This window comes from Lynx rufus, unplaced genomic scaffold (assembly GCF_022079265.1).
Source record: "Lynx rufus isolate CCGP_SWC_20201006 ecotype Redwood Valley unplaced genomic scaffold, mLynRuf1.p SCAF_1, whole genome shotgun sequence".
In the NCBI taxonomy this organism is placed as follows: domain Eukaryota; kingdom Metazoa; phylum Chordata; class Mammalia; order Carnivora; family Felidae; genus Lynx; species Lynx rufus.
Genome location: NW_025814823.1, coordinates 171,242,808 through 171,261,258, shown reverse-complemented (window position 1 = coordinate 171,261,258; position 18,451 = coordinate 171,242,808). Strand labels below are relative to the sequence as shown.

Genomic DNA, 18,451 nt, shown 5'->3' with positions numbered 1-18,451 from the left:
CTTTTTGGAAATTTTTTCTTTAGCTATGTTAATATATTCAATCTGATTACAGTCAGGGCTTGGCAGGGAAGCTGTTTTGTGGCTTTAGGGTGACCTTCCATACAGCTAGTCAAGTACATTAGGTCTCTTTTATACTTGAACTCGAGATGGAAAGATTATTTCCCCATTTTCTTTTCTTTTTTTTTTTAATGCTTATTTATTTATCTTTTGAGAGAGAGCGAGCGAGAGTGAGCAGGGGGAGGAGCAGAGAGAGAGTGGGAGAAAATCCCAAGCAGGCTCAGGGCTGTCAGCACAGAGTCCCACACAGGGCTCCATCCCATGAACCGTGAGATCATGACGCGAGTAGGTTGCTTAGCCAACTGAGCCACCCAGGTGTTCTTACTTCCCCATTTTCAAACTACTTGGGGGTGGGGGACTCGTTTGTGGCCCTATATACTACAGTTCCCCTATGAGTACAGTAATAATAGTGCATACCTTACAGGGTTGTTATCAGGATTAAATGAGCTAATATGTGTAAAATGCTTAGCACTGTGCCTGGTCTATAGTAAGCCATCAATAATAGCTCCAGATGATATTATGTTCTTTTTTTCTGAACCCGCAGTTTTGCTTTCCAGTACAAGTCCACTTTGATAGATATAGGGTGGTTTCTAATTACCCCCAACTTCTTTCTAACCAAGAAAATCACAACAGATGAAGAAGAAAAGGCAAAGAAAAACTTCCCTACTGGGCATAAATGGGATGTAATGACTTTATGCAGCACCCCCTAACAATCACAATAGCAACAACAACAAAAGCCAAGTTAATTTTGTTTTAAACATGTTCTACCCGGTTCTGTGAAGAGAATTCACAGAGCTGCTGAGCAATGTGCTTACAGCTGAATCCTAATAACAAGAGGTCCTAATTTTCTACTTGTTGAGGACTTGTTCCTCTCCGCCGTGCAACTGTGTAAACCTTCCGGGCAGGGATTAGGTCTTTCATTTCTGGTCCTCACCGCTGTGCACAGGTGCCTGACAGAGGGCGTGAAACACAGTTTGAGTTTTGTGGGGGTTGAGAGGTCCCGTATTCGAGTTCTCCAGACCTGAACCAAATTCCAGTTCAGCTACTCAGAAATTAAGTAATCTGCCTTAAGAGTTATGCTTGGGCCTCTATTCACTTGCTTGTTATTATTGGCCAATTATCGTGATCCTTGTTTGCATACATATTTGGATAATAATTTCAGATGGTTGTGGAAAAGTGCTTTGTATAAGGTCTTATACATACTTTATACCTCACTAAATCCACTGAAGAGCCCCCTCAAGGTAGGTGAGTTTTACTGATGATTACACGTGAGATAATGGAAAAGTAATCACCAGCCAAATTATTATTCCTTCTATGGATGAGGTAAGATTTAATAATGAGGTAAGATTTTAAAAATCTGCCAATAATAACTACCAAGTGGTGTTTGGTGATTCTTTTAACGACATTCATTTAAAAATTTATGAATTATTATTTGTTCTCATTGCAAGTCTGTCCAAAATGACTAATGGTGTAGCATTGTATTCCTCCTCATGGTCCTCAAACTACATATCCTAGTAAATATAATTTGTAAACACCTGACATTTAGTGATTTGTTCAACATCCTATCCGATCCGTGACTTCACAGCCACTGGAAATGTTACTCATCTTCAAGTAAACGAAAACCAGAATACTTCATGAGGCTGCGAAAGCCACCTGCCACACCCCTTCTCTATTTTCAAGGTGGTCTTTCTGATCTCCCTTTTCTGAGGACAATGTTTGGCGAAAGATCAATTCGCAGGGTCGCAGTGACTTTGTTTATAGGCTTTCTCATTCAGCGCTGTCGATTCTAAGCCAGAGGAAGCGGAAAGCCGAAGGATTTGTCATCCTCTGCACGGGTGCCTTCTCTTTTTTACCAGACTTTTTTGGTCCTGGGAGGGGTGCTGCAGCTGCGTGATACTACATCTCCACAGCCCTCTAAATTTAGGCCAGCCTCATCCCTCACTGTCATCACTCACTCCCTCTGGCGTTCGTATTTCTCCCAGTTGGATTTACTCTTGCAAAATTCTTGCGCCATTAATCCGCCGAGGGATACCCCGCCGGAGCCCGACCCACCCGCCTTCCCACACACCCAGGGAACCCTGCCGGGTTCCTGCCAGCCCACACTCACGAGGAATCATTCCATTTCCTGGCGACCAATCAGCGTTCCGTACGCTGCCGCGCCAGCCAATCCAAGAAAACACACGTTGCCCAGGCCAACTTCGGCCACTTGCTCTCGGGTGCGCCCGGGTTCGAGCTGCGGAAAAACTTGGTACTTTCCAATTGGCTGCAATGGCGGAGGTGGCCCGTAGCCCATTGGCTCTGCCGGCTCTGCCTGGCGTGGAAGCTGAAGGAGCTCCCGAGCGTCAGTGTTGCCCCAAGCCGTGAGTGCGGTGCGGCCTGTCGCGCCTAGCCGCGCACCGCGCCTCGCTTTATCTCAGGTAGCTGTGGGTGGAGGCGCGGAGTTACGGCGGAAGTGAGGCGGCCGGGAGGGAAGGCGACAGGGGCACCCGGGGCGCCCTGTCCGGGGCGTTTTCCGGAGCTGCTCCAGGCAGCGGGGCGGCGGAGGCCGGCGTGGAGGTCTGGGGTGGCGGACCCCGGCGCCCGGGCGGTGCGGACCTTACAAGTGAGGGAGGTAAGGCATCCCCGGAAGGACCCCAATGCTTGCACCTCGCCTCTCGGCACCGCTCACCTGCTTAAGGACTTGGATGCCCACTAGGCGTTTCTGCGTCGCTTAAAAGGGGAAGGGGCAGTTAAAACCTCGCGTCCAGGGCCGCAGTGAAGATTCACTGAGGTCGCGTTCTGTGAGTGGGCACAGTGCTTCCTGGTTCGTAGTAGATGCACAGACAACGTAGAGTCCCATCTTCCCACACCAAGCTCTGACTGAGTGATACTGATAAGAGGCAGCGTTTTCCGGTGCTTAACAATCTTCCAACCCCGATACTAAATGTATTAATTCATCTAAATCCCCAGTAATTTAGTGTTATTATCCCTAATGTACAGTTAAGAAAGATTACCTGAGCTATTTTGGGATCAGGAGCCAGGACAAAATGACAAATTCAGTATGATGTCAGATTTTTTTAATGTAAAGTCTCTTCTAGCTTGTGATCAACTTCCGGTATTTTACAGAATAGACCTTTAGACTGTGAAGGCAGAAGCCCAGGGTTGGAATTCTGGCTCTATCGCTTATTAGCTGTGTGATTATGGACAAAGTGACTTAATTTCTTTGTTACTACTTTGTAAAATCAGTATAATAGGATCAGCTTTGAAGGTTGTTTATGAGGATTAAATGAAATAATACAATTTAAAGTGGCCAGGAAGACTGGTCACATAGTAAGTGATCAATAAATGTTAGCTATTATTATTTTAAGTAAAGGATTAGAGCATTAGGAGTTCAAAGATGACCTTGGACTCAAACTTAAAGCTGAAATATCATTAGAATTTTTTAAGTTTACTTATTTATTTTGAGAGAGAGGGAAACAGAGAATCCCAAGCAGACTCTGCGCTGTCAGTGCAGAACCCCCATGGGGGATCGAACTCACAATCTGTGAGATGATCTGAGCCCAAACCAAGAGTTGGTTGCTTCACCTACTGAGCCACCCAGGTGTCCCGAGGTATCATTAGAATTTAATATTGCCTTAACTGTTGTAAAAAGTCTCAACATGGTTGTAAAGCTAATACTAAAGCTAAAGTGAGCACTGAAACAGAGGGACATTGGTGACATTGTAGAAGTAGGCTTTTCTGTTGGATTCTTGCTATAGCCAGTCTCAAAAATGAGAACCTACTGTTTTTGAGTTTGAAAAGCTAAATTACAAATTCAAAATTGATTGGAAGTCAAGGATATGCTGAAATGTTTATGTTAGGTGGAAAAATAATTTAATTTACAAGGCCTTGGTTTGCACAGTATCTTGGGGGAAAATCTATGGCATGCTAAATTGAAGCTATTCAACTAAATGAAACCCTTATTTATCAATTGGGAAATTGAAGTTTAAACAATTCTGTTAATAGTTCTTTCAATAGTGAATTCTGACTTCATATTACATAAGTACAGGTTTTTACGACATTTCACTTTATATTAGAGGTTAAAGTGTTTATTATGTTTCATATTTAAAATAGAACCTATGGCCGTCTCCTTGTGATGTAAATTTAATGAAAATTGGAGTTGTATTGGTCACAGACTATGATGCTGAGAGATGGCCACAAGACAACTTTTAACTTGGGCAGGCTGCCCGCTTTATGATGGCAGCCACTGTCTACACTAGTGATTATTGCAAAGACATGGGCATAGGAAACATGAACAAAAAGTTTAGTCTAAAGTAAGGAAAAAAATGAAGGTGGACATTACTGAGCACTGAGGAATAGAACTGTCAAAAGTAGATAACCTTTTCTAAGGAGCTGCTAGATTCTGATATGATTAAGTGGTACCTGTTCTCTGAAATGTTAAGTGATGGAATTGGAGAGTTTCCTGATGTAGGTCAAGAAAGGGAATAAAAGAATTAGTAAGAGGGAGTTCAGAATAGTATTTAGAACATTTTTCTCACATTCTTCACAGGTGGAGATTTTAGTAGAGCATATTGTATACTTTCCTTTCAATTAATGTGAGTACCCTGCTTTATTAGGAGAGCATCGAGACCTTGATAATAACTCCATACTGCCCAACCCCCAATTCGGGAATATGTTTTGAGAGATATGTTATGCCTGCCCACACACAGATAGTTCAGACAGTAGCCATATTCTCTTTTGGACTTAATCTTGATGAAAAAAGTCCATGCAAGAATGAACTGCCTGGTTAAATACTTCATTGGGCTAAAAAAGAGCTTTCTGAGTTTACACTTAGTGTTTTCCTTTCCTACCTCCTACTCCAGTACCCTTAAAAGAGGCTCATTACTAGTTTTTAATGTTTTAGCTTTTGTTGTTGTTGCAATTAAACATTTATTTAAGGGGCGCCTGGGTGGCGCAGTCGGTTAAGCGTCTGACTTCAGCCAGGTCACGATCTCACGGTCCATGAGTTTGAGCCCGCGTCAGGCTCTGGGCTGATGGCTCGGAGCCTGGAGCCTGTTTCCGATTCTGTGTCTCCCTCTCTCTCTGCCCCTCCCCCATTCATGCTCTGTCTCTCTCTGTCCCAAAAATAAATAAACGTTGAAAAAAAAAAAATTTAAACATTTATTTAAAAGGTGGAATAAGTCAAATTTGAGAGCAAAGACTGGATTATATCCATTTCTTTAGTTCTAGGACCTGGTATATGCTAGATATTTGGCAAATAGTAGACTTACTTGAGAAATTGCTGTATTTAATTATGGCAAAGAATGTTTTAGTCATTCAGAAGCTCAAGGATGATTGGTGTAAATGGGCCCATCTTAGATATCTTGAGGTATTTCATAAGTGAGGCTAGTAGCTCACCATCTACCTCTTTTTCCCACTTTTATTTACTGGGTTCCTACTGCATGTTAGCTAGACCTAAGGAGGGTAACACTGAGCAAGTCACACTTCTTGCCCCAAAAGATTTACAGTTAAATTGGAAAAGATGACAAGTGAATAATTACAGAGTTGCTGTGACAAACGTTGGTGGGGTAGGGGGAAGCTAACCTAGTTGTTATAGGAGTCCAGGAAAGAAGAGTAGAAATTAGGCAATAAAGCTCAGCCAGATCATAAAAGGGCCCATAAGCCATATTAAGGAGTTTGGACTTTATAGTGATCAGTAAGAGCGATCAGAAAGATTACTAAGGTAAGCACCTCAAAGATTCAGATTCTCATCTTTATAGGTAGTTTTTCTGGCTCACATTTGTGTAATGGATTTGCACAAAGATGATGTTGTCAATGATAATAGCATCTTTACATTTCATCTTTGATTTCTATCAAGGAGTTTGAAAAAATATCTTATCTGCCAACCACAGGAACCTGGCAGGCAGCCTTCGGGTTTACAGAATATTGTTTGATCACAGTGATCCTAGTAATAGATTAGTTTTTCAAGTCTTCTCTAAGAATTTGTGCTTGTTTGTAACATACTCTTGATTAAGGTCGTTGTACTGGCTACCAAGTCAGCAGTCTCTTGAGGGGAAATCGGATATATTCCTGACTGGCATACTTTTTGAATGAGATCATCCACTTTTTAGTCTTTGGGTGAGATCTATATTTTGCATCACTTACATAGATCCTAAATTCTACATTATTGAATTTTATATATATGCTTTACTATGTTTCTGAAAGGATATACCACCCCAAAATATACCACTTTGGAATAGGGATTATTTTGAGCTGAAGGCAGTCAGCAGCAAATGCAGAAAGAGCTGTTTTCCCTCCCATTACTGCCTAAAAGTAGGACATAAACTTCCCTTTGTGAAGGTCTTCCTTCTCTTCTCTCCTATACCAGAAGGAGGACAACTCATCACTGGGCACAGAGTTGACACCGTGATTGTCTGAACAAACAAACTTTACTACAATAACTCTTATCTTCTATTAGTTTTCTCTCATATATTTCCTCATAATTTACCACCACTAGAAGCCCAGCCCCCTCTTCCTTTGTTTTATCACTTTTCCACAATTTATCACCCTTTGTTAAAATGGTGTATAAGCCCTAGGTCTAACTGCTTTTTTGGATCTCCATTTCTTTATTGTGAAGGCTTCTATGCACATAAAAATTAAAATATCAATAGTGAATAAAATACATATGCCTTTTCTCCTGTTAATATACCTTTGTCAATTTAACTTGCAGGTCTCAGAGACAGAACCTAAGAGAGTAGAGAAAAAGGTTTTTTTCCTCCCCTACAGTTCTATATCATCTTATTGTTTATCATTTTGAATGTCTTGTGTGCCCTGCTTTATGCTATTTAAATATTGACTACAATATTGATTTATTTCTGTCACCTTTAGTTTTTAGACTGGTGGTTCTCACCCCTGGCTGGATAACAGAATAATTAGCAAGGCTTTTTAACGAACTTAGATTATGGGGGCCTGCTCCAGATCAAGGCCACTGAATCGCACTATCTGCGCTGGGCCCTGAAATGCAACATCTAAAAACAGTGTCAAAGAAAACCAGAGGCAGACAGAAGTTAAAGTGGTAAAGGCAAATCTTATTCAAGAACTATTGCAATAATGGAGAATAAACCTCAGTGTAGAACTACAGTCCATTCTGAATACAACAGAGATAAGTGGGGATTTGTTGTCAAGGAGCAGGGTGGGGTGGGTGTCCAGTGGATGGAAAATTGCTAAGAGGAAACATTAGGGGGCAGGGGAATTCTGGCTAAATTGACATAGGATTCGTGCTGAACACAGGGCAGTGTGACAAGATCAAGGGTAGGTTGAGGAATTTTTGAGGGTGAGGGGTTTTCGTAAACTGGCTCAGCAGGATTCTTGATAGAACTGAACCTTGGGGGCCAAGGACAAGCCTAAGAACAAGGCTTGGTTAAAAAGAGCACTCAGAAGAGACTAGGGAGGGAATCTTTGTTAACAGCAACAACTACTACAAAATGTAACAAAGGTGATCCTGATGTATGCATTTGTCCTTGAGAATTATAGCCTCATTCCCATAGAGGTTTGAGGCTTGACATTTCATGTAGATCTTTTCTTGATCTCCTTTGTAGTAGTAACTTGATGGTTCTGTAAACTGTGCAGCTTTTGCCCAGAAGCTTTTTCTCCTTTATCCTTTTTACTGGAGTGCACCAAGGCACCAAAAGGACACAAAATTAAAATAAAACAATTCTTGTTTTGAAGCAAACACACTTCAACAAATATTAAGGACCTGTTGTGTTCCAGGCAGTGTTCTAGTTGGTGGGGAAACACTGGTAACTAAGGCAGACAAAAGGCCCCTGCTTTGTTAGATGAAGATGAGATGGTGAAAGAGTAGAATACAGTACACCAATAAATAAACAGGTTAATTTCATAATGTGATAAGCACCACGAAGAAAATAAAAGAAGGATATAATAACGACTTGTAGAAGGCTGTATTTAAGACAGGAGGTTTAAAATAAAGTTGTCATTACAAGTTGTTATTAGTCATGCTCAGATTTGGGATTTAATAATGCATGCATAGAAATAGCAAGTGCAAAGCCCAAAGTCAGTGACAGGCTTGGCCTATTTGAGGGACAGAAAGAAAACCATTAGGACAAGAATATTGTAGGCAGTGAGGCTTTGACTTTGAGCTACTGGCTCAATTTCCATTGTAAAAATAAATTCTTAAGATGGGGAAGACTGAGTCAAATTGAGGGAAGCCTGGGGAAGCAAGAGGTACCCACAGGGATGAAGCTGTAACTAGGCTTCTGGATCTGGGACTTTGGGGTGCTGTCTCTCCCCATTTCCCCCTCTCTCCTTTGGTCTTTCCACACTTCAGCCTCAGGATAGCCAGATTTTTTGCATGCTTGCATGTTAATCAAAGACTCCTGGAGCGATTATTCTAAAAGAAACCTGCAGAACTGCATGGACTTTTCTAACCCAGCCTACAAAGTCATGCAGTCACAGACCACTTCTTGATGGGAAGTATATCAAAGAATTTGCAGCAATGTGTTAAAACCAACACATTACAGAACCCCTCATTATATTAAGTTTATTATCTTTAAGGCTAGTAATCATTGCTGTTTAAAAACATTGTTGAATAGTAGCTTATCTTTGGAATTGTGAATAATATAGTACTTTTATTTTTTATACAGTTAAAATTATTGCCTTAAAATTATCAACCATTTGTTTATGCTGTACTAGTAGTTCTAAAAGTCTTCCTATGACCTCCTTCCTTACACAGATACCTTACTGAGTCCTATAACATCTCACTGAATGAAATAAAATATTGAAAATGGTATAGTTCTTCAAACTTTTGAAATTGTTCAGAGTTCTGTAGCCCTATCCTGAAAGAAGGTACGAGCAGGTTTCTGCTTGTGCTTCTTGTTCATTTGTTTGCTAGAATGAGTCCTAAATCTGTTGGATGTTAAATTAAAATTTTAATGGCTGAAGCTCTAAGGACTTTTTTAAAGAACTTATTCCTTGTGTATTTATTTTTATAGTTTGGAAACAGCAATTTTTTTTTCTTTAAGTTATCTAGAATTCAATAATGTATATCTTTTTGTTATATTCTATTAGGAAGGGAAATAGGATTGTGTTTTATTTTTATAGGAATAATTTTAATAACTCAAAATATGTGATTCTCATCCTTGATTAGGTGTTATTCATCTTGGAAGCTTTTAGGAAAACTATGCCCAGGTCCTACTCTCAGAGATTCTGAATAGTTGATTTGGGGTGGGATTCAGGTGTAAGTATCTTTGACAGCTCCCCAGGTGATTCTGTTATGAAGCCAGATTTGAGACTCCTCGGTCTACTGCGTCAAACTGTGATATTTGCTGATGCTAATCCTTGTCTCTGTAACAGGAAAAAGGAAAAAAGAAAAAAAAATGGAAGGCCTGCCTGATGCTGCTGTTTTTGCAACTAGACTTAAAAACACTCTCATCCAGTATCATAGCATTGAAGACGATAAGTGGCGAGTTGCCAAGAAAATGGTAAATTATTTAAATTACTTCTATTTGGGGTTTATCCTTTATCTAATGAGTTGGTTGATGACTTTCAAAATGGTAAGGGAAAATAGGACCATTCTTTGGAAAGATGTGCAGGATAGATAATTATGCTAATAAAATCAGTGTTTTTACATCTCACCAAGGCAAAAACATAATAATCCTGTACAGCTTTCATTACTGCTTTAGCTAGCGGACATGAGAATAGACTCTGGGCAACAAGAGCCTATAGTATAGCTTCTAAAGTCAACATATAGAATGTATGGATAGTTTGGAAGAGTTTCAGATATTTCAGCAAGCCTGTGAGGGTGGCCATTTAGTTTTCTTTCTTACCAGTGGGACTTGTCCAAACTATCACATGGCTGAGTGTTGACAGAAGTAGCCCTGGATCCAGGACTCTTGCAGTGAAGCACTCTAGCTTGTCTGATGGTCAAGATTTCTTGGGAAATGATCAGAAAAAGGATGTAGGGACTAATTCAAGGTAGCACTGCCATAATAGATGTGACTTGTTTGATTTAAAAAAATATACATGAGGGGCGCCTGGGTGGCGCAGTCGGTTAAGTGTCCGACTTCAGCCAGGTCACGATCTCGCGGTCCGTGAGTTCGAGCCCCGCGTCGGGCTCTGGGCTGATGGCTCAGAGCCTGGAGCCTGTTTCCGACTCTGTGTCTCCCTCTCTCTCTGCCCCTCCCCCGTTCATGCTCTGTCTCTCTCTGTCCCAAAAATAAATAAACGTTGAAAAAAAAAAAAAAAATATACATGAGCAAGGTCAGAATGAAATATTTAGCATTCCTTTTGTCTTAGTCTAAATGTGTCAGTAATGGTAAATAGATAAGATTGGAGTGAGGCAAATAATAATGGCTGGCAAGATAGAGCCTTCACTGGATCTTAACAGTGTTTGGATCTCATTAAGCTACTAAAAAATCTTTTTTGGAGGTCTGTACTTTAAGGAAGATGTGAAGAACTTTAGGAAACAGAAGAAATTCAGATATGGATCATTTGATGGCATAAAAGACTTCCATGTATCTCTTTGAATATTTACTTAAGTTTTATTTTAATGCAAGGACATGCTCTGCAATTTGAAATTGTTGGTTTTATGTCCACATTTCTAGCTAGGTGATTATTTATGTCCATATACTGTTTTTATTTTTCTAGAAAGATGTAACAATTTGGAGAAAACCTTCAGAAGAATTTAATGGATACCTGTAAGTAAATTCTTCTAGTTTTATGTAGCTCTTAAGACATTGCCAAATTTCCTATATATAAATGATCACTAAATCATCATTGCCTATGAAATTTGGCTTTTAATATTTTAAACTTTCTGGGAAGCAAATAACCTTATGAATTCAGAGTCTTACAATGTCTACATCCCTTGTGGACTGAGGTGGTGGTAAGGGAATCATAAATAATGATATCAAATGGCTGATAAAATCTTAACTTCTTAGCATGTTGTATAAGACCTTTCTAGTCTTCTATATTTACTCAGTGCTATAGCATACTTTATTCTAAGAATTCATCTTAAAGAAATCGTAAGAAAGATAATAGTTGAGTAGTTATCTCTTCCATCACAGCATTACTTACAATATTAAAAATTACAAACAATTTGAATAATCAATAGTCAGAGAATGGTTAAATTTTGAAACGTGGTATCTTAGTCTTTAAAAACTACATTTTAAAATATTATTTAAAAACACAAGAAAATGCTCACAATGTAATGTAAAGTGAATAAAGCAGAATACTAAATTGCAGGTAGCACAATTGTGAGTTGACTTTATATATATATTTTTAAATTTTTTTTAATGTTTATTTTTGAGAGAGAGAGAGAGAGACAGAGTGCAAGGTGGGGAGGAGCAGAGAGAGAGGGAGACACAGAACCCAAAGCTCTAGGCTTTGAGCTGTCAGCACCAGAGCCCGACACAGGGCTCGAACCCACAAACTGCAAGATCATGACCTGAGCTGAAGTTGGCCGCTTAGCTGACTGAGCCACCCAGGTGCCCCTATATACTTTTATATATTAAAATGTTTTTACTTGGAGCTCCTGGTGGCTCATTTAGATGTGCATCTGACCCTTGATTTCAGCTCAGGTCATGATCCCAAGGTTGTGGGATCGAGCCCCGTGTCGGGCTCTGTGCTGACAGGGCAAAGCCTGCTTGGGATGCTGGCCTTCCCTCTGCCCTTCCCCTGCTTGCTGGAGCACACATGTGTGCACGTTCTCTGTCTCTAAAATAAAAAAATAAAAAGTAAATGTTTTTACTTAACACCAAACATATACCTCTAGATGGCAGTTTTATACGTGATTTTTGTTTCCATTTTTTTTGGTATTTACATATAGTTGAACACGAATTATGCTTTTAACCAGAAAAAAAAATAATTGTTTTTTAAAGCCAGTGGAGACAATTGCCTTGTGTAATTGCAGTGGAATGTTCACATCCTTGGGACTCAGACCTTTTAAAAATGAAACTGTTCTGAAGTATAATACCAAAGATAGCATTTCCAGAAAGATGAGTTATACAATATTTATGTCAAGGACCAGGAAACTGGAGTTGCGGATTAAGCATTGTAAGCAAGTGTGAATTAATCATTTAGATCACCAATTCCCAGTAGGGGTTGAAAAGCATAAAAAGTGCCAAGAGAGCATTACACTTGGTGATTTGAGAGAACTTCATAGAAGAGTCAGCATATGAGCTGACCTTTAAAGGAGGAATGGCTATTTCCTAGGGAATGAAGAACTGATTTGTATTCCAGGCAGAGGGGATTGCATCTCCTCCAGAAACACACATGGGAAACACTCTAAGGAGTTTGTTTAGGGAAGTAGAAGTTGTGTTCGTATAGCTGGAGCATAAAGTAAGGGTGAGGAGAGCATATGTCTGAAGGATTTTTGAATTCTAGAATAAGAAATTCAGTATTGCACTTACCCTTGTTTACCCCTGACCCCGACCTCCCAGGTCCTCAAAGATTTTGAACTTCCTCTGATAGCACTGCGAAAAATGGAACATGGAAATGAGTGTGGAGAGTTTAGAGAAGAGGTTTTGCCCTGGGAATCCATGGCTAGCTTTTTGAAGTTTCCTTAAGATCATATATATAATTTGGTGTCAATGTTATATTCCTGGGAAGAGATCTTTGGCTTTTTTTTTTTTTTTTTTTTTTTTAAGAAACTTAAAGAGACATGTGATCCAAAGAGCTAGAAATGGTTGCAGTGTCAAGTTGGACGCAGAGTGGCCTAACTAAGTGGGAGTTGATAAGGGCAGGTGAACGTGACAGAGATCTAAAGATGGTGGTGGAGGTAATGATAGCTAACATTTATTGAGAGCCAAATATTGTCCTGAGCACTTTACATTTAGGAAGTCATCTTGATAAAACATGGTGACTTTAGTTGTGACTACTGAAACAGGGTTGAGAGAGTCCAAGTTGAATCCCACATATCTAATTTGGGTGACTGGATTAACTTGTATTGCCCCCACTCCCACCATCCACCCAAAGTTAGAGAACACAGGAGGGAAGAGCAGACTTAGGATAGGGGAGACAATGTAAGTTTGAGCTGGAAGCATTTACAAGACAATAAAACAGCTTCAGATGCTTTAAAAAAACTTTTAGAGGGGCGCCTGGGTGGCTCAGTAGGTTAAGCGTTCTCCTCTTGATTTCAGCTCGGGTCATGATTTTGTGGTTCCTGAGATCGAGCCCCATGCCAGGCTCTGCACTGACAGTGTGGAGCCTGCTTGGGATTCTCTCTCTCCCCCTCTCTCTGCCCCTCCCCCATGCACATGCATGCTCTCTTCTCTCTCTCCCTGAAAATAAATAAATACACTTAGAAAAAAGACTTTTAGAAAAACCCCCCTCTGAAAGGTTACTGATAGAGTTAAAGCCAGTCTATCTCTCATTTCTTCTCTTTTCTTTCCTCCCCAGTTAACTAGTATCTTAAAGTGTATGTTATTCTTGTTTAATTCTTTGACCACATATGTGTGTGTGTTTCCTTCAGTAATTTCCTTTAATTTTTTCCATTTAACATTGTGTTTTCAAGATTTAGCCATGTTGTTACATGTAGACGTATTCTTCCATGTTCATAAGAAAATGCTGCGATGTGTTTACCTGTATTTGCAAATTTGCCTACTGACAAATTTTTAGGTTGTTGTCAGTTATCCCTTATAAGGTACAGTGCTATAGTAAACTTCTTAGGTATTTGTCTCCTACACACGTGTGATTTTCTTTGGGGTGCACCTGGGTTGGCTACACTAGACGTTAACCAAATTGCTCTCTAAAGTGATGGTAGCAGTCTGAGAGTTCTCATTCCCTTCCATTCAGTACTGGTTATGTTTTTAATCTCTGCCAATCTCAGGGGTATGAGATGGTATCTTGTTGCTGTTTGCTTGATTGTGAGTGAAGTTGAGCATCTTTTCTAAATTTATCGACATTTCAGGGCAATCTTAACGTATCCTTTGCCCATCTTTTCTTTAGATTATATTTGTCTCATTAGTTTATAGGAATTAATTATGTATTCTCTGTAATAATTATGTCTGTTCATATGTGTTGCACATGCCTTCTTCCAGTCTGTGCTGGTTTTAAAAGAAACTTACTAATTTTGTCATTTGTGATATGCAAGTTTTTAATTTCAACTGTCTCATATTATTTGTGTTTTTGTGTGATTTATGTATTCAAGAAATCCCCCTGTATCTTGAGTTCACAAAGTTCAAAGTTTTAAATTTTATGTGGTGGTTTTTAGTCTATCTGGAATTAATTGTTTTGAATGCTGTCAAGTAGCGATTCAGTTTTTAATTTCTCTATTAGGATAAGTGTTGAATCAAAGCACCGTTTATGTAATAGTACATCCTTTCCCCATTGATATGTAATGCCACCTTTGAAACATGCCAAGTTCTGATAAAATTCACGAGCCATCCTCGGTGTTCTCTTCCTGGGTGACCTATTTTTCTTTTCTTGTCATAAAAAAGTTTTTGAAAGAGCAAAAATGTATGTATACTAATAACATGTTAGAGCATAACTGAAAAAAGAACAGCATACAAAATAAATGAAGCATTAGCGTTCTGCCAACCGTTTTCAGCTATCCCGTAATGTGAAGGTACTTTACTATGTTTATGACAACATAATTTGCCATGCATATCTTATCAGATTTGAGGGCAAACAGTACAGTCTGATAAAATAATTGACATCACTACATTTATCAGAAAAACAGTTGGGATTTAGTCCCTTTAAAAAATCTTTGTTAACTTGTACTCTTTTTGAAGTTAGCTCTGAACGATGCGGGCATGCTGAGATTTTTCATTCTAATAGCATTTGACTTTAATATTCTTTCTCCAGTTTCAAAGCCCAAGGTGTTATAGATGACATCGTCAATAGTGTAATAGACCATATACGCCCCGGTCCCTGTCGCTTGGATTGGGACAGCTTAATGACTTCAATGGATATTTTGGAACACTTTGAAGAGGTATTTATTTAGAAACATTACTTCAGATTGTGTGTGTGTTTGTGAGAGAGAGGCAGAGAGACAGAGCGAGCATTTATACATACACGTATTCATTGCTTTGAGAGTAGGTAGTCACGGCAAAGATCTCATAGGGGAATCCTTGATGCCTTTTAAAAAGCTTGAGTTTCCTCATATTAACTAATGAGTATTCGTCAGAACTGAATTTGTTTTCCACAATAGCTCTACCCTTGCTGCTTAAGAAAATTGTCAGCGTCTTTAATGAGGCTTTGAAATCTAAAATTCTGAAAACACCACCATCGTATTCAGGTTTCTAGGTAATTATATGTTTTTCCATTAATATTAAGCCAAAATTAAAGACCAAAGATAAAAATGCCACCTTAGGCATTAGAGAATTATGAACCCAAAGTGGGTTGTCTTCTTTTTCTATTTTTATTAATTCATTCTTGCCATGTTTGAATTTCTTTATTGAACTATTTGGTGTTTTAGTCCAAGGATTTGTGGATTTTATTTTAAACACCTGTAGTCTACACCATCTATTTCCATGTTGAATATCATATAGGATAAAAGGCCACTGTATTGAATTAGAGATTTGGATACTGGGCAGCTTAACTCTTTGTGTTTTGATCATATATCTTATTCACAAACATACAGTAGCAGTGATATTTAGAATAGAGATCTAAACCTGTAAGAATCACTGTAAGAATTGTTATCAATAATAATTATAATACATTTTAAATGAGTATCAGTTTTTTACTAAAGATTAATTAGTGATACATGAGTCAATATATATTTCCTTAGTAATACCTCTTACCTGTTCCCTTTCAGAATTGCTGTGTGATGCGTTATACTACTGCTGGCCAGCTTTGGAATATAATTTCCCCAAGAGAGTTTGTTGATTTCTCCTACACTGTGGGCTATGAAGAAGGGCTTCTATCCTGTGGTAATTATATCAAAACCTTATACTTTCTTTTCATTTGTTTTAAATATTTGAGTTTTCTAGGCTGGATGTTTCGTTCTACGTGAGATGTATTTTCAGCCTTCACACTTATTTTGTAATCACTTTAAGCTTTGCAAACACCCTAGGAAGTAAAATAACAATATCAAGTAGGGTTTGGGAATCTTTCTGGTAAGTTTTTTTTTCTCAGTTACATGGTAGCTTCCACGTTATGGCTGACAAATATGAGTTAAATGACTGCCTATGAGAAAGGGATATAGTAAATAGATTTCCTTTTTTTTTTTTATTTTATTTTATTTTATTTTATTTTTTTTAAATTTTTTTTTTCAACGTTTATTTATTTTTGGGACAGAGAGAGACAGAGCATGAACGGGGGAGGGGGAGGGGCAGAGAGAGAGGCAGACACAGAATCGGAAACAGGCTCCAGGCTCCGAGCCATCAGCCCAGAGCCTGACGCGGGGCTCGAACTCACGGACCGCGAGATCGTGACCTGGCTGAAGTCGGACGCTTAACCGACTGCGCCACCCAGGCGCCCCAATAGATTTCCTTTTAAGTCACTCTCAGAAAACAACTTCTTAGTCATATACATAGAAAGAATAGACTTGGTATGTGTTAGACCGTTTTTCTTTCCTTGAGCTGTGTAATAGTTGTCTTCTAAAAATTAAAAATACTGCTCTTAGAAGGCTCCTGCTTTCTGAAATAGATCTATAGGTAAATTGGTCTTTTTTTATGTGTAGTATATACTTGAGTTAGCGGTTGTAGGTAAGTATCTCCTTGTTCACTCTTAACCAGCCAGTACCAAAGTTGGATGAGGTAGTGCCTTTAGGGAGTAGTGGTGGTACCATAGTTTTGATTTTTGGTACCTTGAAGCCTGGATGCTACAGTCACGATTCATAGTTTCCAAGGAGTTACCAGGATGACATAATGTTACCTATTCTGACGTGACTAGAACTTTCCCCATTACCTACTTACCAGCCCCCTGCCAGAATTCTAGTTGGTAATTATCTTTTTCATTCTTCCATGGTTACTCTTAGGGCTTAGTTTTTCATCTACATGGATAAGAAGAAAAATAGTTAAACAAGATATCTGATGATAATTTTTAATGAGAGTTTTAGACTAATCTCAGTCACTGCTAAGTGTTAATTTGAAATTTCCTTGTAGGGGTAAGTCTTGATTGGAGTGAAAAGAGACCAGAATTTATTCGTGGATATAACCATCCCTGTGGTTGGTTTTGTGTTCCGCTTAAAGACAATCCTCACCAGAGTCTTTTGACAGGCTATATTCAGACGGATCTGCGTGGGATGATTCCGCAGTCTGCAGTCAACACAGCCATGGCAAGCACTTTAATCAACTTCTATGGTGATTTACAAAAAGCCTTACAAAAGGCATAATATGTTTAAACTTGTAGTACAGTAGACCCCAGAGTCAACTTTTGCTCTCAGCTGCGTGGCCTGTAAAAATCATCCTTTCCTCTCCTCCATGTAGCCTGTGGAAACATTTGAGATGATTTGTTGGTTTATTTTATTCCCAAACTAAATACTTATCTAAGAGAGGGCATTTCAGTTTTCTTAAATAGTTATTTGCACAGTGTTTGGTACAGCAGGGTGTCTGAGCACGGAGAGTATGACAGAGATCCATTAAGAAGTAGGTATTATTCTTTGACCTAAACTCTTTAGAAACTGAGTAGTGACTCAGTATGAATATTTTGCCTGCTTGGAAATTAGAGAAAGCATAAGCTTCATGCTATTAGTTAAAATCATCTATTTTAGAGGTTTATGAACATTTTATAAGTTTTAACTTTTTCTGGAAGTTAAATATTAGTGTTTTACTTTGGTATGCTGTATGAGTTTGTCAATATCTTGGACTAAAGAAAAAAGCTCTTTATATTTTGTAAAGGTGATTTTCATTGTCAGTTGACTTGCACTACTTTATAAGTATTGAAAAAATCAGAAATAAAAATAAAGTAACTATAAATACAATTCAAATACAATTCTAGATAACATTATTTTGTGGATATCTTTAAAAATGTATTTGTGTCTTTCTGTGAGTTTATTTTGGAAGTCTTAAAAAGCATTTATGCATGGGTAAGACAGTACAAAACTGCCAAATGTGTGCTGGGGACACCACATTGATTGGGTTGTGTGAAAGGGTTGGGGGTATCCTCTATTCACCAACAGAAAATTATCTGTCTATAAAGTCAAATTCAATGAATGTTTTCTTCATGTTTCATTTTTTTAAAGATAAGCCCTCAAGAAATAGCTTTAATTCTGAGAAGTATCTGATATTCTTTAGGAAAATAATGAGATTTTCAGTCTTTCTCATTTGACCCATGTTCATGTTTCAAAGTGTCACTCACCTCATAAAGTATTACTGACTACATCATAAACATTGTGACAGATCTTCATCTGGAACTTTAACAAATGCATTCATAGATTTATCCACATGCCTGGATGAGTCATTTTATAACTAGCATGGATGAAAATAGGTCCCTTGAGTCTAGGGCTGCCTTAAATGAACATTCCTGAATAATTTTAACA

General features: G+C 38.7%; 1 protein-coding gene across 2 annotated transcripts; it reads left to right on the top strand.

The window, feature by feature from the left end:
• Nucleotides 1-2,277: 2,277 nt before the first annotated feature.
• On the top strand, nucleotides 2,278-18,125 carry STARD4 (StAR related lipid transfer domain containing 4). 2 transcript variants are annotated; one of them, XM_047090181.1, is made up of 6 exons: nucleotides 2,278-2,474; nucleotides 9,385-9,512; nucleotides 10,678-10,727; nucleotides 14,833-14,959; nucleotides 15,785-15,899; nucleotides 17,076-18,125. In XM_047090181.1, the coding sequence occupies exons 2-6, from the start codon at nucleotides 9,408-9,410 to the stop codon at nucleotides 17,303-17,305; spliced, it is 627 nt and encodes a 208-aa protein (XP_046946137.1). In that variant the 5' UTR covers nucleotides 2,278-2,474; nucleotides 9,385-9,407; the 3' UTR covers nucleotides 17,306-18,125. The 2 variants fall into 2 exon arrangements, with proteins under 2 accessions (XP_046946137.1, XP_046946145.1); XM_047090189.1 differs by lacking the exon at nucleotides 2,278-2,474 and adding an exon at nucleotides 2,489-2,668.
• The last annotated feature ends 326 nt before the right edge of the window (nucleotides 18,126-18,451 follow it).

Bases quoted from the DNA above. Each gene is read 5' to 3' on its own strand.
- STARD4 (XM_047090181.1), top strand. From the start codon at position 9,408: ATGGAAGGCCTGCCTGATGCTGCTGTTTTTGCAACTAGACTTAAAAAC. The intron at 9,513-10,677 runs GTAAATTATTTA...TTATTTTTCTAG, and splicing joins GGCGAGTTGCCAAGAAAATG to AAAGATGTAACAATTTGGAG. The intron at 10,728-14,832 runs GTAAGTAAATTC...TTCTTTCTCCAG, and splicing joins GAAGAATTTAATGGATACCT to TTTCAAAGCCCAAGGTGTTA.